The sequence below is a fragment of the Gopherus evgoodei genome, chromosome 4, assembly GCF_007399415.2.
Source record: "Gopherus evgoodei ecotype Sinaloan lineage chromosome 4, rGopEvg1_v1.p, whole genome shotgun sequence".
Classification (NCBI taxonomy): Eukaryota; Metazoa; Chordata; order Testudines; family Testudinidae; genus Gopherus; species Gopherus evgoodei.
The window spans coordinates 143,912,266-143,939,669 of NC_044325.1; the positions used below are offsets into that span (position 1 = coordinate 143,912,266).

At 41.6% G+C, this 27,404-nt stretch overlaps 2 protein-coding genes across 13 annotated transcripts in view; one reads left to right on the forward strand and one right to left on the reverse strand.

Annotated features, from left to right (window-relative positions):
- Positions 1-59: 59 nt before the first annotated feature.
- PIGR (polymeric immunoglobulin receptor) lies at positions 60-27,383 on the reverse strand. Of its 3 annotated transcripts, none has more exons than XM_030561646.1 (11): positions 27,240-27,383; positions 12,042-12,139; positions 10,493-10,831; positions 9,492-9,821; positions 7,429-7,752; positions 6,551-6,865; positions 5,395-5,509; positions 4,488-4,606; positions 3,697-3,825; positions 2,150-2,208; positions 60-721 (listed from the first exon to the last, which is right to left on the reverse strand). In XM_030561646.1, exons 2-11 carry the CDS (start codon positions 12,097-12,099, stop codon positions 644-646), a joined length of 1,866 nt encoding a protein of 621 aa, XP_030417506.1. In that variant the 5' UTR covers positions 12,100-12,139; positions 27,240-27,383; the 3' UTR covers positions 60-643. The 3 variants fall into 3 exon arrangements, with proteins under 3 accessions (XP_030417506.1, XP_030417507.1, XP_030417505.1); XM_030561647.1 differs by having other exon boundaries at positions 12,045-12,139; positions 27,234-27,383; XM_030561645.1 differs by having other exon boundaries at positions 27,234-27,383.
- PFKFB2 (6-phosphofructo-2-kinase/fructose-2,6-biphosphatase 2) overlaps positions 18,303-27,404 on the forward strand; it is a 129,760-nt gene continuing 120,658 nt past the window's right edge. For 5 of the 10 annotated variants that reach the window (XM_030561667.1, XM_030561656.1, XM_030561668.1 and 2 more), the window contains exons 1-2: positions 18,303-18,572; positions 22,661-22,771. The gene's annotated coding sequence lies outside the window, so the exon portion shown is untranslated. Of the gene's footprint in view, positions 18,573-20,513; positions 20,534-22,660; positions 22,772-27,404 lie in introns of those variants that run through there. The other 5 variants (XM_030561662.1, XM_030561664.1, XM_030561658.1 and 2 more) reach the window with 4 other exon arrangements.

Genomic DNA, 27,404 nt, shown 5'->3' on the forward strand with positions numbered 1-27,404 from the left:
CCCATGGCATTCACTCCATGTGGTATCAGAAATTGAACAGAATTACTGATTTGCTAAAATACAATCAGATTCTTTATTGTCTGTGACGAAAAAACAATTTCAGGCTACTTGTCTGCCTTACAGGTACTGCCTTATAGATTAAAAAGGTCACAGGAATCAAAAGAGACACTCACATTGTTCTAAAATATTTTCTGGTGCTTTAAAATCAAATGAGAGGTGAATCTTAAATGATCCTTAGGTAATGGCCATCCTTGGGGCTTGGTGAACTCTAAAAGGTGTGAGCTCAGCCTGCAGGAAAGCAAAGGCATTAGAGTTTTATTGATATTTCACGTCAAATATGCTTGAAATGAGATCCTTTGCCCTAAAAAAAGAAAAAAATCAAACTTCTGAGGGTTCAACTTCCCCAAGGCAACTTATTTTTGGCCAGAAGATTCTTATTATATCACCACTCACAACCTCATTAAAAATCTTTTGAGGAACTGAAAGATCTAGATGCAGCAAAACGTTTGTTTGACAGTAAGAAATAGTGCAACTTGCAGATCTGTTGTTCACTGATTCCGAACACAGGAGCGTTTTCAATCATTATTGTTTTTTCCTTGTACCATCTTCAGAAGCAATTGTACTGGGACAGTCGAGGAACTTGCTAAGCCTCTCCCTGGGCTACTTTGTTGGCTTGAAGCAGGAATGTGCTGTAAGCAATATCCGCTTCCTCCTTGGAGCCCTGAATAAAAGGAGAGGAATGACATTATTCAGACTTCCCCAGAAGAACCAATGAGGCAGCAGACACTTAGGGTGACCAGATGTCCCGATTTTATAGGGACAGTCCCAATATTTGGGGCTTTTTCTTATCTAGATGTCTATTACCTCCCACTCCCATCCTGATTTTTCACACTTGCTGTCTGCTCACCCTACAGACACTGAAGGTGCTATGCAGAGCTAATGTGTATAGAGACTAGTGTATCCAATGTGAACAAGGTCCCCCACATTGCTACCACTGAGAGCATCCTTTTGTCATACTGTTGTCTACTCAAAAGGTTCAGGTCCTTTGGATCAACTTCAGAGAAGTGTCCCAAGTTTTGGAACCTGGAATTCTTTGCAAGGTACCCTTCACTGCATCCTTGTTTTAGTTCTGTTGAAACTGGCATAAGATTTGCCTGTTCTAAAGGAAGTGTCATAAGCTGCTGTATTTCTCAAATTGTCTCATATCACAAAGACACTTTGCACTTCTCGAGTGACTTTCAGCTAAGGATCTCAAAGAAACTTACAAACCAGTCCAACAAAGATACTAGAAGGGCATTCTTCGTGAGAACTTTGGAACTTGTTCCCTATTCTCACCTTCTTGGTCCAAAATAGCCCAAACGGGGCCTTCTGGCAATGCTGCAAAAGCCTATTTATGCTCTAATGATTTGAGGGGCAAGTTCCTAAAGGTATAAGTGGCTTTTCTGATGCTTTGATTTACTGGTTGGGCTCCTGGCACCATTAATTGTTAGGGCACCTAGAACTATTTGTTGTGGACTTTGTTTTAATAGTTGCTGACAGCTTAAGGAACACTAATACGTAATGAAGCCTTATAGCACTCCTGCGGGATGTGAGAATATCTTCATTTCATTTTACAGTTGGTTAAAGTGACTTGCCAGCAATCACACACGCAGTCAACAGTAGACTTTGAATAAAACACAGGAATCCAGGCTTTTAGTTCTCCTACTAAAACCACCATACAGCACTGCTGCCTGGCGTTAGAGAACTACTTGGTTTAACAGGGAAGAACTTGAAAGCAGCAGGATCACCGTGGCAGGCTCACAGCTTCTATTGATCCAGTAAATCTGGCAGTTTTAGATTTCTCAGTCTCCTCACCTAGACTCAGGCTTCCAGAACAATAACACCTGCTAATATTTCCAGCTGAACTGAAACCATAAATCAAAGCTAAGTGACTACTGTTAAGTTCTATTATGTAGGTGCAGTAAAGGGTTAGAAACTCCAGTGAAGAGGCTGCAGGTGTGATTCTTAATAGGCTGCTAATTGAGAAATAGTTGACCATAAATAGGGCATAGAGGGGGAAAGAGGAGCTTTTGCTGCTGAAGCTCTGCTGCCTGAAAGAAAGACTAGGCCCCATGCAGTACCTTGAGTTATATATTCTAGCTGTTCTTACCCTTTTCACCTTCCGTGGTTCTTCTGCACCTTCAGCATTGCCAGGGGTAGTTATAAATTCTGAAAAGCATAGGAGATGTTAGGCTACTGTGCATAGGAGATCATGCAGTGTAGGCCAAGCCCCACTTATTCAGTAGTTCCTACATGCACTAAACTGTTGCTGATGTTCAGGGCACAACTTCTTCTCTGGGTTGATGTCAGGCTGAAGCACTGGCACTGTAAAGCTTTTGCAAATGCACCCACGACACCACCTTTCCCATGAACCAACTGTGCTGCACCTGCATTACATGCTAAGCATCCCTGCGTATTGAGCCAGGGAAACCTCTAGATGTCTAGGGGAGAACAAACATCTTTGATGTTTCTTTAAAAAGGTTTTATTTTCTGTTTCCAAAGATGACCAATGACTCTGTTGCCCCCACACTGAGTTTGATGGTCTAGGTACTGGAGCTTATAGGCTTGTCATTCAAACAATAACCCCAACTACCAAAAAGATAAGAGATTTTAACTATTTCCTGTGACTTTAGTACTTGTGAAAGATGCTGAGATCAGAGACCAAGTCTCTATTGTTCCTATTTGTGCTTTTATATAAGAATGTCTATAGGGGGTCAGATCAATGGTCCATCTAGCCCAGTATCCTGTCTTCTGACAGTGGCTGGTGCCAGATGCTTCAGAGTGAATGAACAGAACAGGGTAATTTCAAGTGATGCACTCTGTTATCCAATCCCAGCTTCCGGCTGTTGGAGGTTTAGGGACACCTGGAGCATGAGGTTGCATCCCTAACCATCTTGGCTAATAGCCATTGATGGCCCTATCCTCCATGAACTTATTTAATTATCTTTTGAACCTAATTATACTTTTGGCCTTCACCACATCCCATGTCAACAAGTTCTCCCAGTTGACTATGTATTGTGTGACTATGTTTGTCTTTTGGTTTGTTTTAACCCTGCTATTAATTTCTTTGGGTGACCCTTAATTCTAGTGTGTTATGTGAAGGGGTAAATAACACATCCTTATTCAAGCAGAACTGCCCACGGTATTCAAGGTGTGGACGTACCAAGCATTTGTATAGTGGCATTATGATATTTTCTTTTTCACTATCTATTCCTTTTCTAATGGTTCCTAGCAGTCTGTTAGCTTTTTTTTGACTGCCACTCCAGTCAAAAAAAAGCAGATGTTTTCAGAGAACTATTCATGATGAATGCAAGATCTTTCTTGAGTATTAGCAGCTAATTTAGCTAGTTTTGTGTGTGTAGTTGAGATTATTTTTTCCAATATGCATTACTTTGCATTTAATATTGTAAGCACTTCTGGGAGAATCTGTTTTATATGTAATACATTTAGTCCATTGTAGAAACCATCCAGTTTGCAGTTGCTTGCTAGATACATTTTTTTTAAAGTTTTGCTTTTGCACAACAAAGTGAGAAAAGATCCCAGTATCTTTTCTGTAGCCAGCAGCCTCAATGCAGAATCCTCTTTACATGTACTATCCCCTAGGCCAGTCATTTATTTACCTCAAGATAAGTTATGGGTGGTTAATATGGAACTTACCATCCACTCCTCCTAGCTGGGTCTCCTGAGCATCATTTATGCCCATGTTGTCCTTTGCTCCATAATCTCTAGAATTCTCAAACTCTGACATGCTAATATTTGTTCTGTAGCTTCCAACCGAAACCAAATCTGTTAAAAGGGAGGCAGGGAGCAGACATAGACACACAACATTATTTAATGCAATGAGCTCCTTTGTTTTATACTTTCAAGGTAAATGTCTCACTAGTAGCCAGACCCTCTCCCTCCCCAGCCACGCACACATCTATTAGTATGGATGACCTACAAAAAATTCTGGTGCTAGTAGCACTCAGATATTTATCTGAGTCTCTTTGGTACGGAAACCAGGCTAGATGTCTCAGGAGGACAGGCTTTCTTCAAGTTTCCTACTACTGCCTGATTTTCAGAGAGAGAAGGCAGTAGATCTGAGCACAGGGCTGGCGGAGCAGAAGCTCTAATGCCAGGAAAACACGCCTCCCATTGCAGCCTCATTTTGCCTGTCTGTAAAATGGGGTGGTAGGAGGGTCAATCAGCTAGATGTAAAGTGCTCTGAAGTACAATAATATTATTGAGTCCAGGCCACACATATTGTACTTTGCCAACAATGTTTTATATGGAGTTGCTTTGTTCTGGGACAAAAGGCTGGGATGCTGTTCCCACCATTCGTATACGAGGCTCATAGGCGCAGCCCAAACCAATACAGAGACTGTTGTACATGTCATATACCCTCTACCTCCAAATCTACAGTATTCTCTACGCCCCCTGGGAGGCCAATAAAGAAAGTTAGGACTCACCTGTGCGCTTCAGGAGCCTAAATTTAACAACCACAAAGACTGTAGCAAGGAGCAGACACACAACAGCAATGGGGAGCAGGACTGAGAGAATCACCTTAGAGCTGTCATGTTCCTGAGAGCTGGAAAGGGAGCAATTGAGCAATACACATGTGTGATCCTTGTGACTTTATATTGCTCTATACAGGACTGTATAACACAGATGAACCCGCATAGGCTAGAAGATCTATATAGAAAGCTTGTGCACAGTTATATACACAGAAATGCTTCACAATAGCAAAATCATGGATGGCCGAATTCAAAATTCAGAATCAAGTGAGATTTTTTAGAACAAAATCATCATTGCATTCACATAGTGATATTCATCTACAGATTTCAGAGCTATTAATAAACAATTAATAAAGCATCCTGACATCTCAATGAGGCAGATAAATATCTTTATCCTCATTTTGCAGATGCAATAGCTCAGACACCCATGGGTGAATTGGCTTCTCCTGATCCCAAAGGGAATGAGCATTCCAGCTTCCTGGACCCCAGTGTGCTGTTCTAGCTACTAGAACATGTTGCAACCTTTGTACCAACAGAAGTCTTAGAAGAATGAGTATTTGCCAAATGGCATTATGAGAAATGATGGACAAAAGTCAAAAAATTGGAGTTCAGAGTGGATAAACATTCAGAGTTTGGATGATTACCCAAAGCTGAGCCAAAATTTTGATATGGGCAAAATTTTGCTGGGAAACATGAATGGACAATTTCTGACAGTAATTAGTACTCATTGGAATTGAACATATCAGAATACATGAAAACTATAAAAAAAAAGTTTGGTTGTAAAAATGGACAGGTTGGATGGGGCAGGTTAATTCTTATTCTTTTCCAAACCACTTTGGAACAAAGTCTTTGAGGAACTGACCTTGGTGAAGAGTTGTCATCTATGACCCCGTCTTTGTTTCGGGGAACAATACCATTTTCAGAGCCTGTGTTGGACATAGAAGCATCTTCAGATTTTGCATCGAGAGGGATTGCATCTTTAGTTTCAAACAGTAATAGATTGGAGTGGTGGGATATTTGCATCCAGCATCACCACAAAGAGAAAGAGAGAGAGAGAGAGAGAGACCAATATATTGTCAGCACTTGTTTCATAAATAAGACCATTTTCAAAATGTTCCCATTGATTTTCAACGAGACTTTGATTCCTAAGTGACTTTTTAAAACAGGAGTCACTTTTACCAAATGATCCTATAAGAAAATCTTAAGTGGTCTTCCTAGCCATGTATTAAAAATATTGTTTTTAATCCCTAGCTGTGTTACTAGTATGCTCCAGAATACGACTCAAATATTTGATATGCGTATCACCATTTATATTGCATGTTACTTTTTGCATTTCACTCAGCAAGGACACTGCTTCCCTTTGGTTTCTAGACAGTTGCTCTTCCTGGTTCTCATGCATGAGTTAACACAAGGATATTTGGTTTGGGTTTCCAACGCCACATGGTTGTGTTTGTCCCCAACTTCCTCCAACCCTCTATCTCAAGAAAAAAATCATCTTTATTTTAAATGTACTGAGATGGAGTTGAGCAATCGAGTTCCCCATCTATTAAATAGCACAATAGTCCTTATTTGCTTGTTCCCTGTGCTCTTCTCTATGTGAACTGTAAGTTTTGGGGGGCAAGGAGTCTCTCTTATGAGCTCAAAGGGACCCTGGTCTTGGCCAAGCCTTCTCAGTGCTGCTGTAATATAAATAATAATAACAATTAATAAATAATAGGGGCTGAAATATAAAAGTGGTACAGACGCAATTCTTTTTCCAGACTTGTTACAGTGACTGGAAAAAGGAAGAATTCTGTAACCAATGTGTGAATGAGAGTTACAGCGATAAATGTTGTGAATACCATGAGATCCTTAGTGAAACAGAAAGTGGGACCTGTCCTAGACAGAGGAGATTATGATGTTCTGAAATGCCACCACTTGGTTGTTGTTTTGAGATAGTGCCTCTCAATGGAATGACACCATCATGGCTACAGGAAAAACCTTCCCTGTTTTGTCCTGCAATAAATGCTGAAGCTCACCTCCATTTACTGTCAGGTACACTGCCATGGTTTCCCCATAGTGACCAGAATGGCTCACTCCACACCAATACCACCCTTGGTCTGTCTGTATTACTTGGTCGAAAGTTAGGTAGAGTGTTCTCTTCTCCTTGTCACAGTTGACAACCAGGCCGGTCTGGTTTTGCTCAGAGGAGATGAGACTTTGGCAGCCAGTGTTATGCCACTTGCACCAATATTTCTGGTAAGAATAATATTTGCATGGATAAGAGCAAGGTATAGTGACCCGTGTACCAATGACTGCATCAATCTCTTTTGCTCCTGTTAAACCAGGTTGCCCTGTTAGAAGGGAAACAAAACAGTGAGGCTGATTTTTATGACTTGAACAATTAATATGCAGAAGTACTGTTATTAATAAGGTGTTAACAGAAATATGTAATTACTATGTAACTACAAGGTACAGAATACATCTATGAGTGTAAATGCACCTTATATTGCTTTCATAACACTTAAATGTACTATATATGTGTATGGATACATATATCCCTATGTACTTCATTGTGTATATATGGCATTTAAATAGGATTTGTGTCAGAAAAGCCTGAAAAATAGTGAAAATGGTTGATGGGAAATTAGTGAAATCTTTGCACAAAAATTTCAAATGTTGTCCAAAAAAAGTTTTTGTTGAAATTTTGTACTTTTTGAAAAATTTCCACCAGCTCTAATTTGTACCTTGAAATGTCAAGCTTTATCAATAAAGATTATGAAGATAAGAATTAGAAAATAGTTCTCCTCAGGGAAACAAGGCGCTGCTCTTTTATGCTGCTTTGGGAGGAACAACGATCAAATACCCGTATAGCTTGTGCTGGCAGAGACACTAATCACTACATGCGCTTTCATACCATCTATAATCTTCAGCTCCTTCGTAGATTTCCTTTCCGTTTCGCCATCCGTTATACACCAGTAATATCCTGCATCCTCTGCTGTCAGCTGGTTCATTATTACTGTGAATGTTCCGTTTTCTGGGTTATCATGCAGGACTATCCTTCCTTCATATGAATCTATCATAGTCGCAAGGTTGGTTATTAACTGATTGCACCCATTCTTCCTCCATTTGCACCAGTACTTGAGTGTGTAATTCCCTCGTGGATCATAGTGGCATTCGACAGATACCGAACCTCCTATGACACCATTTATTACGTGTGGTCCCTGGGGGACAGATGTTTCTGGAGATACAAAATTGAACACTTGCTCTTAGGCTCCTCTCACACATTTCAGGCTGGGCTAACATGCATGCTGCATGTGCCTTGTTTGGTTCGGTCTGTTCCTTATAAAAAACATTTTAAAGTAAAGTTAATTGCAGGGATGAAATAGAACAGACTGACAGAATGGAACAATCACAGCCTGACCAGTGAGAGCTCAAGTTTCCCTCACACACTGCCTCCTGCCAGCCCACAGCGGAATAATGGGAGTCTTTCCCCTGACTTCCATGGACTTTGGATCTGGCCCTTGTGCCTCAATCCTGAACTGGAGGGACCCCCTCTAGAAGCCAGAAAGTAGTTCAGTCCTCTACAGACCTGTCGTTCTGTCAAGAAAGCCAGCAAGGACACCAACGATAATGGGCATTTCCCTGTTGATTAAGGTTTAGTATGAATGGCGCATGAGAAGTTTTGGTGTCCCCTTCTCTAGGAACCTGTGGAGAAACCTGGGGCACAATGGCTTGGCATCAGGCCAAACAATGTCTTCTCCAAACATCCAGGAATCCAAACACAAGTGGAGCAATCAGAGCCACACATAGCTCAAGAGGAGCAGCAGCAACTAACGGCAAGTTTACACAAGCTCTGCATTGGTTTAGCTGTGCCACTGTAGCTCGTCAAGTGAAGACAGAAGACGTGCTCTCCCATCGGCATAATTACTCCACCTTGGTGAGTGGCATAAACTATGTCTGCAGGAGAGTGTCTCCTGCAGACATACCTGATGTGAACAGTGCGAAACTAGTGTCACTCGGGGGTGGAGTAAGGTGGGGGGGACTTTCTCACACCTCTGAGTGTCAAAAGTTAGATCGACTTAAATGGTAATGTAGACCTGCCCTAAGACTGTTAGTGCATCCAACTGAGCATAAAAATACCTTTGACTTATTGCCTATAGCATCCGCTCTTTGCACTTGTGCTTCAGAAATTAATCCAGAATGAAGCAATGAGGCTAATTCGCAGATTGTGCAAAGGGAGACCTATTCTAACATGCAGGAGTCTCCCAAAGAAAGTGGTGGCAGCCCCATCATGGGAGATGTTTAAAACTAGACTGGAAACTAGATTGTCGGGAGCTATCCTAGGATGGCTGAGGGGCTAAACTGTATGGGCTCTAACATGCTCTAACCTTTTCTAAATCCTGTAGTTCTTTCTCTTCATATTGGATCAATATTTCTAAAAATTGCTTAGGCAGGCAGCCTAGTGGTCAGGAAAAAGTGTCTGGTTTTTTTTCTTCTATAGTCTGCATTTAAAATAAGCCAGTTAAATGGGTCAAATAGAAGTTTGCCCATCCCAAATTTGTAAAGAGAATTTGCCTTTTGCCTGTGTCATCATGATCTTCTCTAAAGGCTGGTTTACAGAGAGGATTACAGCCTATTGCTGCTGCCTACCAGTGGAGTTACTCCTTCAACTCAAGGGATAGCTTTTCTGATGAAGGCTCAGGTTTAAACCCCTGCTGTCAACACGCAGTGGAGATTACAACATAGAGTCTTTGGGAAAAGGACTTATGTCTTCTTTGTCTGTGATACATATAGGACACCGCTGGTAGCTAAATAGATGAAAACATAAAAGAATAACAAGTACTATTAATTTTATCTAGAGGGAATAAGACTTGTATCAGCAAGATTTTCAAGGGAAACTCAGATCCTTAGGAAATAAAATGTTAATCTCTTCAGACTTGGAATGGCTGAAATCTACACACCCTGCCAGTTGCTCACCTTGGTAGACATGAATATCCAGTTCCTTGGATTCTCCTTTCTCTCCGTAAATCCCAGCCCCACACAAATATACACCTGAATCTTCCTTCCTCAGCTGAGTCATATAGAGGCTGAATGACCCAGCAGGCTCCTGAAGGCTCAGCAAAACTCTCCCTTTGTAGTTTTCGTTAACATTCCCGTAGGTGTCGATGACATTAGAGCAGCCTGTTTTCCCCATTCTGCACATGTACTTCCTCTCACTACCATATTCCGTGCCAAACACGCAGTTGATGGTCACAGAACCTCCCAGCTCAATGTAATAGAGTTCAGCTTCTTCGGGCACATTTGGACCTGTGTGAATGATAGTCCAAGTCAGTATCCAGAACTCAGACTGTACTGCAGTTTACAAAACTCTTCTATGCCATTCCCGATTGCACTGCTGTAATCCTACTCTTCTATACTTCTCTATATTACCCCAGACTGTACCCTTGCTAATCCAGTATAGTATACCTTACTGCACCCTACCTCTATACACATTCCCATATTTTTCAACCCTGCATCATTTTGGACCAGGCCACCCCATATGCACTGCATTGCAGGATATCTTAATGCACCATGCTACTGTGCACCATATCATATGCTTCTACCCTATGTCATATGGCACTGTTTACTCTCCCATACTACAGTAGACCATACTGTAATGTCCTGTACTATGCTGCACCACATGATCACATATGGTGGTGTAAATTACAAACAACCTTTATTTTTGCTGTTAACAAAGCGTAGATAAATCAAGGAACGGTGGAGAATTTTGGCTGTCTTGAACAGAATTAGTGTATATCTCCTTTTTTATATGGTACCTTTACATTACAGTGATGGGGGTGCTAGAAATGCAGAGATCTTGGCTATTACTCAAGGTACCAATCACCTTGCTCTCTTGGATATTGTCGATGGATAGATTTCCCAAACACCATTATTACAACAGAAAAATAATAATATAAGAAGCCTCCAGGCTGAGCTACCCTTTGAAACATCCAGCTTGACTTTGAAGGAAAGTCCTCTATCATTGAGACCAATGCCACATTTATAAAAGCTGGTGTCCTTTTCCACTAGCTTCGAGATCTCAATGGTGAAGATGCCTTGCTCTGGGAAGTCTGTGATTGTTGCTCTGCCAGAGAAGTCTTGAGCAGTGTAGCCACTGGAAGAAATGATGGTCACACATTGCGATCTTGATTCCTTGCACCAGTACTTTCTGTCATGTCGGTTCACACTGGTGCGAGGGTAGTAGCATTTCACAGTAACTGATCCTCCCAGCAAACCGGTCACCTGCCTTGGTCCGAATATGGGGTTTGAACTTGAAACTGGCAAGAGGAAACACGTTTCATGTTATTCACCACAAGTCAAGTCATTATTACACTAGCACCTTCAGGCCCCAGTGGAGATCAGGGCTTCACAGAGCTAGGCACATAGCCACAAACACAAAGTAAGAGACAATCCTTGTCTCAAAGAGTTTTCAGTCAAAATAGCCAGGACAGATAAAAGAAAAATTAAATGACTTGCCCAAGGTAACACAAGGAGTCTATGGCAGAGCCAAAAATTAATCTCCTGTGTTCCAGTCTAGTGCCTTAGCCACAAACTCCTCTTTGTTTCTGAAAATGCTATGAAATTTCTATAGCAATATAGAGTGGTAGTTACTTGTGATGGTTAAACTGGTTTGGATGAAGTAAGAACCAGTTCAAACTTTCATGCAAACTTGAAGTGAACCTCACTGTTTTAGCTCACTTGGCTTTTTAACATTCTTTTAATTTTCTTGCAACCTTGGTTTTCAGTCATAGGCAGAAATACTAAGTAGTTGTGAAAATAGTCACTGCTCAGATTATTCCATCCTGGCTCAAAGCAGCGTATATCTGAAATCTTGCAAAGCAGTGGTTCCCTGTCAGAGCTAGGCAACTCTTCCTTAATGATGGTTTCATCTGATAGTTTTGTTGAAACCCAAAACTCAGGTTTTGCCCATAGTTTCGCTGAGGTTCAAGAACCTTTGAGGAGTCAGAGGGGCCCTGAATTTGCAGAGATACCTGGGGCTGATTTTATCTTTTAAGAGAAACAATGCTAAACATGATGGATATTATATTATTTTGGGCCAAACCATGGCAAATTGATTGGGCTGAGCTTTAAATTGAAATTTTAGGTCCATTTGAATCCCAAACTCAAAATGAAACTCGGGGTGTGGAATCCAAACAACAAAATGGTAGAAAAGTTTCTGTGAACCCCATGGACAAAAATTGCAGTGCATCACACAGCTCTTGTTCCCAGGAGATTTCAGACCAAATACCACACCAAAGAGAGAAAGACCAAGGAACGAGAAAGCCAGGAAATCCTATATATCAGCTGACTTGCCTCTAATCTGAATGGTCTCAAGAGATCAGCCAGGGCTATAAAGAACATTTATCTATTTGGTCATAACTATGTCTTCACTGATATCTACTATATAAGATTAGCCTTACACTGACTGTGCTAAATGTCGGCAGGTCTCACATTCTTAACTTAGTCACTTTTTGGTTAGGTACTTACTACTTGCAGACTCAGCGTGGAGGAAGGAGAGCAAGAAGACGAACACCAAGAAAGTCATGTTCCTTTCAAATGCCTGGTTCCCCAACCTCTCCTGAAATCTGTAAAGAACCACATTCAGAAGGTCACATTATTTACTTAGTTGGATATTAAAAATTTTTTAAAACCACCCATTGAACTGATCCATGATACAAACACTTTGAGTCATGAGTTAAGCCACATGCATGGAGTGTTACCAGAAATGTAGGCCTATAGCCATTTGTACTAAAGGAAAAACAGTATGATCTAGGGTTCACAGCGGGTAAGTGGAACTCCGGGTACTTGTGTTCTTGACTCTACCGTTGACTCATTATGTGACTAGAAATAGGTCACCTAATATTCCTGGACCCTATTTTCCTTCTTAGTAAAATTGGGTGTCAGGTTGTGAGGGGTGCAATCCAGACCAGTGAGGGGTTGAGTCACTACCTGCCCTGTAATCGTAGGTGCCTCAAATGCTATGCTACTGTAACTGCCTGCCTGTGATGTTCACAGTCAGCAGTAAGCATGCAGGTATCACCCTGAGTGACTCTCTAGCAGCAGCTCTGATCCAGAAACTCTGAACCCAACAGTCTGCCAGCAACACAGCAATCACACTCCTGGTCTCTGTCAGCCTTGCTACTTGTAGAGTGACCCCAGCATATTCCCAGTCCTGAATTGTCCAAAATCATGTGCTCTGTAATGTCCAGTCCTCTCCTGGGCAGCTCAGAAAAAATGTTTATTTTTTCCCTCTAAAGTCACATAAGAACATCATAGCTTATTAACTTCACTGGGGCAAATACACCCTTCCATTTAAACACAGCATCGAGTTAGTTTATAGTATAAAAAACCCAACTGTATTAACAATAGGACATAGGTTAAGTGATGCCAAGTAAAAGGAATAAGGTTAGAAAGGGTTACCAACAAACACAAGTGAGAAAATACATATCTAAAAGACAAACTTAATCTATCGAGGTACATGCTTTGTTTAAAATGTTTTGTCTCACCAATCATTCTCCTTCCCAGCCAAGGCTTTTTTCCCCTCTATCAGGACCTTCTACAGAAGTACAAGAGGCTGGCTTCCCTTGTCTTCCTAGGTGAAGGATCTTTGCCTAAGCGGAATTCAGTTCCTGAAGACTTCAACCCTAACCCCCCCGGTTGAAGGACCCATCCTTCTCAGTTTGCAAGAGCTCTGTTCCCTTTTGTCTGCATATCTCTGCTTATATCTCCCAAAATTTAATGACATGCTTCAAGAGGCAGGATGACTTCATTCTTCCCTTCTTGTGGGCTTTCCATCTCTCTGTATGTAAACAGAAGTTCCATTGTCTTGATTCCACCAAGTGTACTTTACATAGGAAACAGGTAAATAGCTATTATGTTCCCTCCTGTCTAGGAGAGACCTGTTTTTCCCTTTGTTTAGACATAGACTGTAAAGCCTTAAATCAATGAGTATTCATAATTCCTTATAAAGCAGGGGTCGGCAACCTTTCAGAAGTGCTGTGCCGAGTCTCCATTTATTCACTCTAATTTAAGGTTTCATGTGCCAGGAATACATTTTAACGTTTTTAGAAGGTATCTTTCTATAAGTCTATAATATATAACTAAACTATTGTTGTATGTAAAGTAAATAAGGCTTTTAAAATGTTAAAGAAGCTTAATTTAAAATTAAATTAAAATGCAGAGCCCCCCGGATTGGTGGCCAGGACCCTGGCAGTGTGAGTGCCACTGAAAATCAGCTTGCGTGCTGCCTTCGGCACCTGTGCCATAGTTGCCTACCCCTGTTATATAGTTTTACTACTTACATTTTATGACAATATTAAACACCAGTGTGTCATTAGTTTTCATAAACGCCTACTTGATACGCTTTAATAATACAATAATATTGTACACAATCAGTTGATTCAGTTGCTTATCACTTGAGGTTCAGCCCCCCCAGTATAGCCCAGTGAACCTTCACAATGTGGTCTCTGGAAAGTCAAAACCCAGCCCAAGCTTCTCTCTCCTGCTGGGGGTGGGCATAGATGTTCTGCTGTCTCTTTGCCCGCTTGTTAGCTTTGTTTACTTGTGTGATGGGGTGTCCCCCACACACACGTGCCGTGAAGGGGTTAATGGAGGCCAGATAGGCCAATTAACCTATTAGGCTGAAGGCTGAGAGGAAAGTTCTAATTAGGGGATGCTCAACTGTGTGGGAATAGGAGGGGCTTCTATAAAGCTAAGGAGCTGAGAGCAGGCAGGGGACTGTAGGGAGGTGGTCTGCAGTCAGTCCCTTGGATTTGGGGGCTATAGAGACAAGTAGCCAATGGTGACTCCCTTGGAGAAGGGAATAGAGAGGCTGGTAAACCCTAGAGATGGAGGAGAGCTGGGGTAAGAAGCAGCCTAGTGAATAAGCAGCAAGGTGACTGAACTGACCTTGGTTGTGTGTGGTAGGGTCCCTGGGCTGGGACCCGGAGTAGAGGGTGGGCTTGGGTTCCCTTACTAATCACTGGGGAAATGGCACTGGAGGGGCAGTGAATGGAAGACTGCCTGGGTCACTGTGCGAGTGACAGAGATTTTGAAGAACTAACTCCTTGAAGGGGCGAACACTGAATGACCTGGCTGGAGGGCCGAGACATGGAGAGCAAGAAAGGGGCTGCAGACCAGACTGAGAGAGGGAGTGATGGCATACAACTGAGGAAGTGGCATTGACCTGGTGTGCTATTCCCTAGAACAGCCAGGACGAGGTGCCAGACCTGCGGTGAGTGGAGTGCCCCATCACAAACTGATATGTAAAAATGGGCCTTCATTGTCTCTGCCTGAAAACAGGGCTGGTCAGAGACTCGAGTGGCCATTCCTTTGTCTAAGGTACACTGTGCTTATGCATTGCTAGCCACACACATTTTAAGGATACAATTTTAGCACATATTCATAACGTTTTGCACAAACCCTGTGTCTACAATCATGCAAGAATATTAATGCTCAGTGAGTTATTGGTTTTCCAATGAGACCTTGCCTGACACGTTTTTAGATATAGATTGTAACCATGGTTGAGTCAGGGTACACTGAATTGATCAGGCCAGCTGAAACATCTAGCTTGATACATTAGGCCTCTAGCCATCTGGCATCTGGATGTTCTTACAGTCATGTGGGGATAATCATATTTACCTGCCTCCTGTGAGGTATTGCTATGCTAAATGATTTAATGTGTTAAATTCTTTATTATCTTTGCATGAAAGTCACTATAGTTTGTAGACCTACTACAAGAAAGATTGCTTGCAAAGGTCTGACTTCCATCCATTAGAGGGCAGTGATATCATACAGAAAGTACCGTCTAGTGTATATTCCTATCTACAGTGCAATGGCATGCTAAAACAATCCAGGTTGGGCAATGTTAGCACATGAGTTTCTATGAGAAAAAATGTATTGTAGAGCTCTGCCCAGTTGAAGGTTCCCATGGATAATTTACTCTGGAGGACAAGGCTTGGACCACAGCATTCCACAATGTGATGTAAATTATTTTTTACTCTTGGTACAATATTTGTTTGGAGAATGGATTCATCTGGTGGTGGTTTCTGTTCTGGAGACACTCTCTGTACAGAGAATGAGTGAGACACCTGGATTCTGTAACCCCAAACAGCCTGTAAAAGCCAATACTTTTCTACAACAGTTCAGTATAAGGCATAGTCTTGTATTCAGGATGGCAGCCTGCACTATGGAATTACCTTGCTTCATGTTCCCTTCTGCCCCTCTAGTTCTTTTGTTATGAAAATCACCTCAAACCTCCTGTGTGTGTGTGTGTGTGTGTAGACATCATTATGCTAAACCATTGCTCAGAGCAAAGAATTAGGGCCTGTCGACACTTACAGAGGTACAGCTGTAGCACTTAGTGAAGAAGATGTTACCTACACCAATGGGAGAGCTTCTCCTATCAGCACAAGTATTCCGCCTCCCTGAGAGGCAGTAGCTATATCAACAGGAGAAGGCCTCCTGTCCACATAGCACTGACCGGAGCAGGAGGTGAGTCAGGATAACTGCATCACTCAGGAATGTCTATTTTCCACAACCCTCACCGATGGACTTATACTGACAGTGGTTTGTAGGGTATACCAGGACTCAGTCTTCTCCAAAGGAGAAATGGGCCAGGTCTAACCCCCTCCCCCAAGTTTTAGGTTTTAAAAATCCAAAGCAAAATCTGGACCCACACTTTTCAGATGGCTCCTAACCTTATTATGGGCTGAACGCAAACTTAGATCCAAACACCTCTGAACTTTGAAGGGGCAGGGGGAGGTGAGAGTAGGGTAGCCAGATTGGGATCTGGATCCAAACTCTTCAACTTGGGCCCATTTTGGAACAAAGCCCCTTTTCAAGAGTTTGGTGCCTCAGTTTCTCCCTTTTGCTTTTTAACATTATTCACCCAGCAGGAAGAAAGATTGTTCACTTGGCATCACATTGGTTGCCAAAACCATGCCTTAAAAACCTTCTTCTCCCGTAGGATTATATTAGATTTCTGACCATTGGTCATCTTCATTTTTCAATTACAGGTGCAGATCTAAACAAAAAGGGTTTCCTCTTTTTCCCCACCCCTCCTTCCTCAACTTCTGATAAGTCAATGGGAGATGCAGGTGCTGAACATTTCTGAGAATTAGGTTTAAACTGCAGAGTACTTGTCATACCCCAACTATAATACTGTGTTCACTGCTACACAGCATCCAGCCAGGAGAAGACAGAGTAGGGCCCCAAAAATGAAACCAGATGTCAAGGATCAAAATTCCAAACCTTAGGACATTAAAATGCTCCTAATCAAACTGTGCACATCTTAATCACATGCATCTGATGAAGTGGGTATTCACCCAAGAAAGCTCATGCTCTAATACATCTGTTAGTCTATAAGGTGCCACAGGACTGTTTGCTGCTTTTACAGATCTAGACTAACACGGCTACTCCTCTGATATCTTAATCTGAGTCTGTCTATAATTCATATGCTTCTCAAACCTTCAGATATTCATATGCTTCTCAAACCTTCAGATGTCCCAAACTTTTAATGGTTTTGAATGATGGGCTGGTGGGAACTGGGGTTCTTAATATTTCAAACCTGCTTGCCTATCACTGAATTATTGAGTGCACTGGAGAGTGCGTGTGTGCGTGCGTGTGTGTGTGTGTGTGCGCGCAACGCATGATCAATGACCCATCAACTAATCCAGAGAGCAGTGGTGGTTCCTTGTTCAGTTACCAAGAATATGATGGATGCCAAGAAAAGTTTGTGCAAATAGGCAGACTGGTTTGTTTTCTGGGCACCAGGTTACAGGTTTTATTTTTATAAGGGGTATTTCCCAGCAAAGAGAGGGTTTTATTTCCTCCTTCAGATAAAAAGTGTTCTGTTGTGCTTTCTTTCTCTTGCCTTGATATCTAATTGCTCAATGGCTACTTGTCTGTAGCTAATAATTAACTCCTGGAGCATGAAAAATTCCCTTAACTAGCCACCCCAGAAGAAGTTGGCAAGATAAACATGACCCACTCAGATGCAGAAAACCAAATCAACACAAAAATTGGCCCTGCTTTTTGCAACAGTTGCTGTGTTTAATTGGAGCTGGCCTCGTTGCCTAAGGACGAGCTTGTCTCTGCCTTGCCAGCCTGGGAGAGGTGGGGAAAGGCCAGGACCCCACACCCTTACTCCTCCTCCTTTTACAAGAAGATTAAACAGCCCAAGGGAGAGGTAGTGGGAGAGGTGAAAAACCTCTGTGGAGTCAGCAGTTAGGTCGGCGTCATTGCAAATAGTCAATCATTCTGTGGCTCTTTTTGGTTGATATTTGTTGTTAGGTAATAAATGAACATCAGCTGTGGTCTGTGAGCTCCTTGGAACACAGCTGTAGCTTTGTTCAAGGACAGCTAGAATGTAGGAACATGTTCTGGTTTGTGCATGTGTGTTAAATTGCATGTGTGTGCATAAGACCATGCAAGCATCCATGCGTCCATATCAACACAAGTGCACGTCTGTGTGTTCATGTATGAGCACAACTGTATTCACATATGTAGGCAAACACATTTGTGATCACTGACACCATCCAATGGGTTACTGGCAGTCAAATCCTGTCAGAGACTTAGTTCGATTCCTTCACTGCAAACATGGCATTTATGGAGAAAATTTCCCCCAAGTAACAAGCCCAAGCAAGTACAATCAGCTGTTGCGTAAATTGCTCTTTGTCTGGTACCTCCATGGCAAGAGTGAAGATAGGTGTAAGGATTAATCTCACTGGAAAGCCCCTTTTCTCCTGCTGCGTATTATGCACTGCGCCCAGGAAGAATGCCATTACTCAGGCACAGACAAATGGCACAAACAAGCTTTGCTGCTATGTCTGAAAGACCCAGGCACTATCCAAGACGCTGGAAGAGAATTTTATCAACCCTTTGTTGCTGACAGGGCTCTTGCTTCATGTTACTTCCGAAGACCATTTGCTGCTGGATTTGCAGGTACAGTGTGAGACTGAACATCTAGCCACCCACAGAATGGAAATTAATATAGTACTGGTGTGAAGGAGAATGCAAGTAAGTACCATTAAAATTCATTAAACTTTACTGCTTGTCCAGACAAGAGGCCCTTGAAGGGGAGAGAGCGTCGGAAGATGAGGCAATCAGTTACTGTTTACCGGGCAGTGTCAAAGGGACTTAAGAGGACTAAAAGCAAAGTGATATGCCATATATATTGCATTCTGACCAGTGATGAAGAGGGTTTATAACATTCATGGTGCACATTTGGTTTAGAACGATGAGTATGCTCTACATTTTTGTTCTTGCTGCTGCCGCAGCACTTACATACATTTGACGTCTATTGAGAAGTGCACCAACTCGAACACTCGACTAATCCTAATGAACATGGTGGTAGAGTATTGAGACTGGTTTCCGTCTAGTGAGGTGGGTGTTTGAGCCCAGTTTGTGCACTACAGCCTATTTGCATAGGTATCTTGTAAAAGTTTTTATCATAGGTTTTTAGGAGTACAAGAGGAATAAAATAGCCTTTCCTTGTTAGTACATATCAGGATGAAATCTTGGCCCCACTCAGATCAATAGTAAAAAGCCCACTGACTTCATTAGAGCCCGGATTTCAAGTCTCCAAAATAGTGTCATCTGCATCTCTGTTGTGAACATAGGAATTGCCAGACTGGATCAGACCCAGGCCCATCCAATCCAATATCCTGTCTCTGACAGTCACCAGCACCAGCTGTTTCAGAGGCAGGGGCAAGAAACCCTGCAGTAGACAGGGATGGGATCACCTGCCCACAGGGCAAGTTTCTGCTTAACCCCTCATTAGAGGTTGGCCTATACCCTGAAGCATGAGAGCTTATATCCTTTCCAAATGTTTCTGGTGAAAGATGACCTTGATTGTGTTGAGATTTGGAAATGGTTATACATATCATTAACAACTCTACTTTGCACTCTGATCCAAAGGTCTCAAGGTACTCCGCAAACTTCAATTATTTCTATTTACATTTTATGTGAGTTTAGTTGCAATAGACTGATGGTTGCCAGTGGTGCTGTGTAATTAAATGAGATATCCCTTTATTTTTCTCATTCTTACCCCAGCTCCTCCTTACAGATAACAACCCTGTCCAGACAGACCACTTCTCCAGAGGAATTCTTCCTTCTCAGATAAGGAAGAGTACCACTTGGCAGACCAGGGTGGCCCAAGGAATTGTGAATGGGATAGACCCCTTCACCCATGGGTCATCAGGTCAAATACATCTTAGGCTGGGACTGGCCAAAAGTTTGGTGGCTCGTGTGCAATGAGCTGGGGGAAGGGCTCAGTCCATTATTGGTGGAGAAAAGCATGCAGCCCACCTGCCATACCCTGCCCCCTTTTGTGGACTATTTCAGTAAAGAGGCCCAGGATTGAATGGACCCTGGAGGCTGGACTGTGCTGTCACCACTGATGGGCTCACTCTAGGCCAGGTGTGAGAAATGTCAGGGGGGTGGTATGTTGGGGGGAAGCTTGGACTGCCACTGCTTGTGCTGTATCTATGCATATGGACTGAGGATATCAGTCTCCAGGGCTGCCAATCCAAGAATCTTCCACCAGCATTAAAAATCACTTGTCAAAATGCACTTAAAAATAGAAATATTAAAATCACAGAGGGAATCTGCATGGAGGGAGTGAAAGAGGCTGGTAAGGAAGGGATGAAATGAAAAGATCTTGTATCCCTACTGTGGTAGGAGACAGCAGGACTGCCATTGTGCAGGGAAATGTGATCAATATATGCACAATGCAGCAGGAGGAAGCTGTGGCATAGAAAGCATCAGCTCCGGGTCCACTCTCCTGCAGGTCTGTCTGCATTCTCTAGTGTTTTCTTCTGGTTTGCACTGCCTGGATGTGCAGCTGATTGAAGCTGCTTTCTTCTCTCTCTCTCTCTCTAAACAGAAAGCAAAATGTTTGAAGAAAAAACAAGCTGTGTCAGTTCCAGCTGATACTCTCTGCCTCTCAGCAAATAACTGGCATGGGAAAACACATATGGGTAGGCTTGTTTTATCTAGCAAGGCACAGGTGTGTGCTGGCCCTGTCTGTAAATTCCCCTCTATAAAATTCAAAGGTCAAAATTCTCAGCTGATCTAAATTGACAAAGCTTCATTGAAGTAAATCATCTACTCATTTACATCAGCTAAAGATGTGGCCCATAATTTTTGTTAAAGGATATAGCTGGTGTTTTGCTATTAAGGTGGAGGAGAGAATCTGATTGCGCTTTTAATGAATTAATTGCATTACAACCATGGCAGCACCTCAGAACTGTGCATGTCCAAGTCCAAAATTCCAAAGCTTTGGATTCTTGCTACAGGATGAGACAGGCACCATCTGTGTGTGTGTGTGTGTGAGAGAAGCACCCAACACAATGAGGCTCTGATCCTGATTGAAGCTTCTGGACTTTATTGTAATATTAAGAACAAGAACCAGACCCTTGGGTCATCTAGTCCATCGAGCTCACCCTCCTGGCCAGTGCAGGATTGTTCCGGACAGTGTATTTTCTATTGCTTTGACCAATCTAGTTTTAAACACACCAAGCAATGACCTCTCCACCGCCTCCTTTGGAAATAGCTTCTAATATGCCTCTGTTCCACAAGGTAATAGATTTATTCTGATATTCATCCTCCATTATCCCTTTCTTAATGCTCTGGGAGGATTTCTAATTGTCACCATCCTGAGATCTCCAGAGGAAATCAAGCAAAAATTCAAACAAGAATGTTAACAGCTTCACTCCCATGGCCAGCCAATATAGACCTCACCAAGGACGCATAAACGCTATCATAAGGAGAATGAGTCACTCTTGTTAAACAGACTAGACCATTGGCATGAGCCTTGGTTATAATGGCCTGTAATATACCTCTTTGCACTGTTTTACTTGGATTAGACTGAAGTTTATTCTACTCTGCAAGAAGGCAAAAAGCCAATTAGATATTTGCATACAAAACTTTCTGATCTCTTCCTGGTTAAGGGCAAGAATTTGGACTCCAGTCCAGAAAGTTTCTTAATAGTGAAAAATGCATTATCCATGACGTGGAGATACAAGAGCAGTTTTTGTGAAGAATTTTGCTACCTTTCACTGGGTTCTCATGGTGTACATTTGTACCTGCACACTGTGTGCTTCTACCTTCCAGTGATTGTTCACCTGGGAGAATCTGTCACTGAATTCCCCCTTAGGCAAAACAGAATTTACATTTGCATGAAACATATATTAATCATCTGGAAATCTTTGTTTCCGGTTATTGTCCATGTTCTGGTTGTTAATTATTATTTACATTGCATTAGTGCGTCCAAGCCCATTCATGGACCAGCTCCCCATTGTGCTAGGCACTCTACAAATATAGCATAAAAAGAAAATCCCTATGTAGGCCTGGGACCTAATCATGACCCCTCCCCCCATATTAAACCAGCCTTGTGTGAAACTCAGGGATTTCACCACTGCTGCTGACAAAGAATTAATCTATCTAGGCTCTTGTAGGGTGTCCATCCCTGTAGATGCTGACCACCTGTGAGAACAACCTCTAGATATGTGTTTGCATTAAAACCACTCATTTTTATATTAGCCAAAAAAAGGCTAATTCCCTCATTAAAACGTTAGTGGCCCATATAAGCCACTAAAATTATAGGTTCTATCAGCAGCGCTATTAGAAGCACTATCTTCAAGGCTTTTTTAGTACCAGTGGGACATAATATTTACTAGCAACTTGATGTGTGACTCAAGGTCTCCAAGTGTGAGATGCCACTTTTCAGACACCCTCCCCCCACCGAAGTTTGTATCTTTTGAATTGCAGGTATGTTTAAAGCAACTGAAGATGGTCTACTGCCCACAGTCCAGCTGCATCATTCCTGGAATCTTTGTGGCAAGTGAGGTCTCCATGACCCCAAGAACGCTACAATTGCTTTAGGCCGACGTCCCCTATGTGGCAGATTGTTGGACACGAGAAATAGACTTGTCTGAAACTGGGAATGGGCGACAGGGGATGGATCACTTGATGATTACCTGTTCTGTTCATTCCCTCTGGGGCACCTGGCATTGGCCACTGTCAGAAGACAGGACACTGGGCTGGATAGATCTTTGGTCTGACCCAGTGTGGCCATTCTTATGTTTTTATGTCACCTCTTCCAGACAATACAATAAATGGAGCCAGTGGAGAAAACTGGATGAAAGAAAAATGTGAAGGCAGCACTTGCAAAGCAGCAGTGCAGCTTTTAACTGGAAAGAAGAGCTGCATGGAAGGTAACCCTGCTCACTAGATCTGATTAGAGATTTAGGAAGAGTGTGTTTCTGTGCTTAGAGCAAGGGATTGGATGTCAGGAGTCCTGTCTTTTCTCAGCTCTGCCACTGCCTTTGTGTGCAACTGTGGATATATCTGTGTCCCTCAGTTTCCTCATCTGTAACATGGGAACAGTAATGCATACTTGATGTAGGTAGTATAAGAATCTGAAAGGGCTCCTAAGAATAGACTGCCTTCATTCAGGGCATGTAGCAAGTCTGAATTCACTAATATTTTTAAGTGCTTTCAGATTCTCAGTTTAAAAATACTGTAGAAGTGGGAATATGAATCTTTCTTTGATTTTAACTTTGTAGTCCTTTCTAGCTTTGTATTTTTCTTCTTGTTTAAGTAAAACAGTAAGAAACCTTTTTAAAAAAGTTTCTCCCAGGGCCTGATCTCCTGATCTCAATTATACCATTATTACTCTGTTGACACCATTGGAAAAGCTCAGGATTTGCACTGATGCAACTGAGATCAAGATCTAGCCCCAGGATTTCATAAGAACTGCTCTTGCTGCAGAGGAAAGTGCCAGAGCTCCCTTACAAATTCCATTGACTCAGCTCTGTGAATGAATCCTAAGGGACTGGTATATGCTAGCAGTACAGATAGCCTGGGGCCAGCAGTCTAATCCATTAGTCATTAACTATTGCTCTTAACAATGGCTAATGTCAAGGGAACATGACTTGATCATTAAAGCATAAAAATCCAGTGTACAGTTTGTAATTTTACCAGATGCACTTTTTAAAAAAAAGAATGCTGCAGTCAAGCTGGTCACATTCACCAGGAACATGACCAGAATTAGTCACCTCCATGCAGAGGAAGGGTTTTCTTTATTGTCATTTGGAAGGGACTTTTTGTATCTGCTCTAAAGCATTGAGACGCATGAGTTGGAAGGAGACATTAATGGCTGCAACAAAGCTTCCTAGCATTGAGTAGCTAACGATGATGGTGGCAACTTCCCTGAGTTTTGTATAATTATTAGTGGGAAAGTTCATCACGTTTTGCTGATTTTGTTGAGCATTTTCTAAATCAGGCTGTTTCCCTTCCCTCACTTTTGCCTCAGGTGAAAATGGAAGTTGTGCTGTATTGCACCTTGAAAAAGTATGAGGAAAAATGAATTTTTGGGTGCATCACAAAATATTAGCATCCCTTGGTCTTTCACTCTTTTTTTCCAAAACAAGACCTGTACCAGACAAAGTCAGTCTAATATTATTTTATAAATGTAATGGATAATGCTACTTCTAGACAGTCTTGAGTTTGTAGGCTCCTTCAGTGTAACTCAAAATGGTTGAGATAACAGATACAATAGAATATGAATGTCCCGTTCTCCCCTCTCCCTCCTGCCCCACCACCTTTTAAACCATTGTGTACCACAAAGCAATGAGTAAGACACAGCAATGCAGTTACCTGGTACAAACACAGATAGTGACCTCTTTTGCTGAGCCATAGTCTATCTGCATCCTCAGAGGTTAGAATCTGTTCTATCATGAGTAAGGCTAAGATTTTGTCATGGGCATTTTTAGGAAAAGTCACGGGCAATAAAGAAAAATTCACAGAAGCCCGTGACCTGTCCCTAACTTTTACTCAAAATATCCAACGGGGAGCCACAGAGGTCTCTGAAAATCACGGATGCCGTGACTTTCACGACCTCTGTGACAAAATCATAACCTTAATCATGAGTAGGGATATTGAGTGGCTATTCCCTACCCTTTTTTTGAAAGTTGCTCTTTGCTTTGCTCATGGAAAGTCACCAGAAGTGGTCAGATCTAGACTTTTCTTCTGTACAGAAGGATTTTGATTACTTAGCTGCCTTGTAGAGTCCTTTCGCTGCAAAAGAAAAAAGGAAGTAGGATAATTAAGGAAGAAAACCCAAGCTGAGGGTCTGACCCCACAAATCTTTACTAGCACAAGTAGATTTTACTTGGGTGGGTAGCCAAATTCAGTGGATACAACTGATCTGTTTGCGAGCAAACTAAAAAGAAGATTGAAATGCGATAAGGAAACATTCTTGACCCAAATCAGCCTCCAAGAGAGGCTTTGACTTCACCACAAGTTTAATTTTATATTTAGCAAACAAAATTTTGCCCTTACAATGGATTTATAACAAATAACTGATTATCTAAGACTCAAATTTGTCTGCCCTGCAGGAGAATAGGGGCTAAAAACCCAAAACTAAATGCTGAATGCCTTAGTCACACCTTAGCAGAGTTCGCTTAGGTAAAATATTCATTGAAGTCAATGGGATTTTGCCTTAGTAACAACTGTAAGATTTAGTGGTTCCCTTGAATTTACTAAGAATTAGAGTATTCCAGCAGAGCCACTTCACAAAAGAGATAATGAGAAAACTGACTAAATAAGAAGGGACCTCAGGGTCAGGAGAATAAGTAATAAGAAGAGGGTAGGAGGGTAAGTTTGTTGATGGTGAGACAGTAAAGCTGTACGCAGAAACAAGACAATGAGAACCCGGTAAAGCAACAGCAGCATTTCATTCTGTCTCTTTTTACAATGTGACTAACATCTAGCACTTCTGTATTTGGTAGTGCCTATTCTTTGGAGGATCTCAACGGGTTTCTTATGCACACATGAAGAATATCTGCACCCCTCTGAAAGTAAATATTACAGCCATTTTACAGATAGGAAAACTGAAGCACAAAGTGGGTAGTAACTTTCTCATGGTTGCATTGGAAGCCACTGGTAGATCACCCAAGAAACTTGATTCCCGTTTCTGGATTATAATTACTAGACCACATCCCATGCAATGTTACATTCTTAGGTTGTGAGAATTCAGCCAATAGGCTGCATTGGCAATATTCAGATATTAATGTAGCAGATATTAGTGTATTAATGTAATGTATTAAAGTAAAACAGATATTAATGTAGCAGATATTTCAGTGGGACAACCACCATGTGCATTTAGAATGATGAACTTTTATTGGCTGGAAAAGGAAATGCAGCAAGTCCACAGGGATAGAACATTTCTAATGCATTTTATGGCACTCTGAATGAGCAATTCATCATTGCCATCCTGAGCAATCACAGCCATCCTGAGCACCTTTGAAAATGAGGAAATACTTCGGGTTCTGAATATGTCCCTTTATGGTGTTGAATAAGTAGAAAATAATCATCATGACATTGTGATGTGCTAAACAGAAAGTGTTCCAGGATTTATGATAAAATTGACTATTTGCCTGTTTTGGGGTTTTTTATAGCACCCGGGACCTTAGTATCTACACACTACATGCTAAAATACACACCTTAATATTTGGAATCATTGTAACATGTATAATCATCATAGCATGTTTTAGGAATTACACTCAGAAGATTTTCACAATAGAATATCAAGTGACTAACGTCAGACAGACTGAAATTTACAGTATCAGGAGGGCAAGCTCTCAGATGACTTGCTCTCAGGTTTAATCTAAAATGTGTCACACTGCAATATACCATTTTGCCATGTTTCAGATATTTGGGATTCTTACAGTTCACATATCTCTAGTTTTCTGTTTGTTGTATTTGAGCCACCTTCCTTGCAAAGGGAATAGAATGATAGTTGAATGCCATTAAAATGTCAAGCAAGAAGTTCTTTTAATGCAAAAATACTTGCTTTGTTGCTGCTGATTGCACAATACAAAGATTAACAAAAGTAGATATTGCACCAGTGCCTATATTTTAGGATTAAATAAAGATAGACATTGTTTCTACATACTCTACATGATAATGCGGACTAGTAATTTTATTAGCATATATGCTGGGCAAAGTCAAAATGTTGTTGTGCAGAAAAAGCCCTTCTCTGTTGTGGTATAAATGGGATATGTGATGGTAGAGGGTGCAGTAAACTTTCCATTTGAATGGCTTAGGGGTAATAACATATTACCCATTCATTGACTGTTTCCACCACTTCCCATATCTCTGTCTATTGTGCAAACATGGTTGTTTTTTACAGTCCACCAAGGGAATTAGCTACACAGCTCCCACTGCAATCAGCAAGAGCTGGGTAGCTAAACTCCCTAGTTGGCTTTAAAATCTTGGCCCTTATAAAAAATATACAACAACTTCCTACACTAATGATACAAAATGCTTTAATAATCTGATAATGATCTGCAGTGGTTTAGATCATTACTGTAGAATACAGTAGCACTTTTTAAATAAAGAAGTATTTTGTACATTTCCCTGCAGACAAGAAACAATAAAAATCTTGGGGCCAATCCTGCTGCCCTGACTTCTGTAAAACAAACCAAAAAACCCCATTGAAATCCACAGTGTGTCTGTCTGTCTGTCTGTCTGTCTAGGTTTATATATGAATAAGGCTCTCTGAATTTATTCACACTGGAAATCATGCTTTAAATTATTCTGCTTCTCCATACCCCACATGTAGCTTACAAGGGATTTCATATTTTAGGGAGACAAATAATAAACATTACTCACACTCACTGTTGGTTCTGCAGACTATTTGGGTGACTTCTTTTCTCTTCTAGTCTGGTCACTTTAACTCTGCTTCCATCTTAGCAACCGAACCTCTGAGGATCCTGTGTGTGTGGGTATGTCCTGCCTCCCTCTGTGCAGTCAACAGGACACTGAATTCTGTAAGAATTGAAA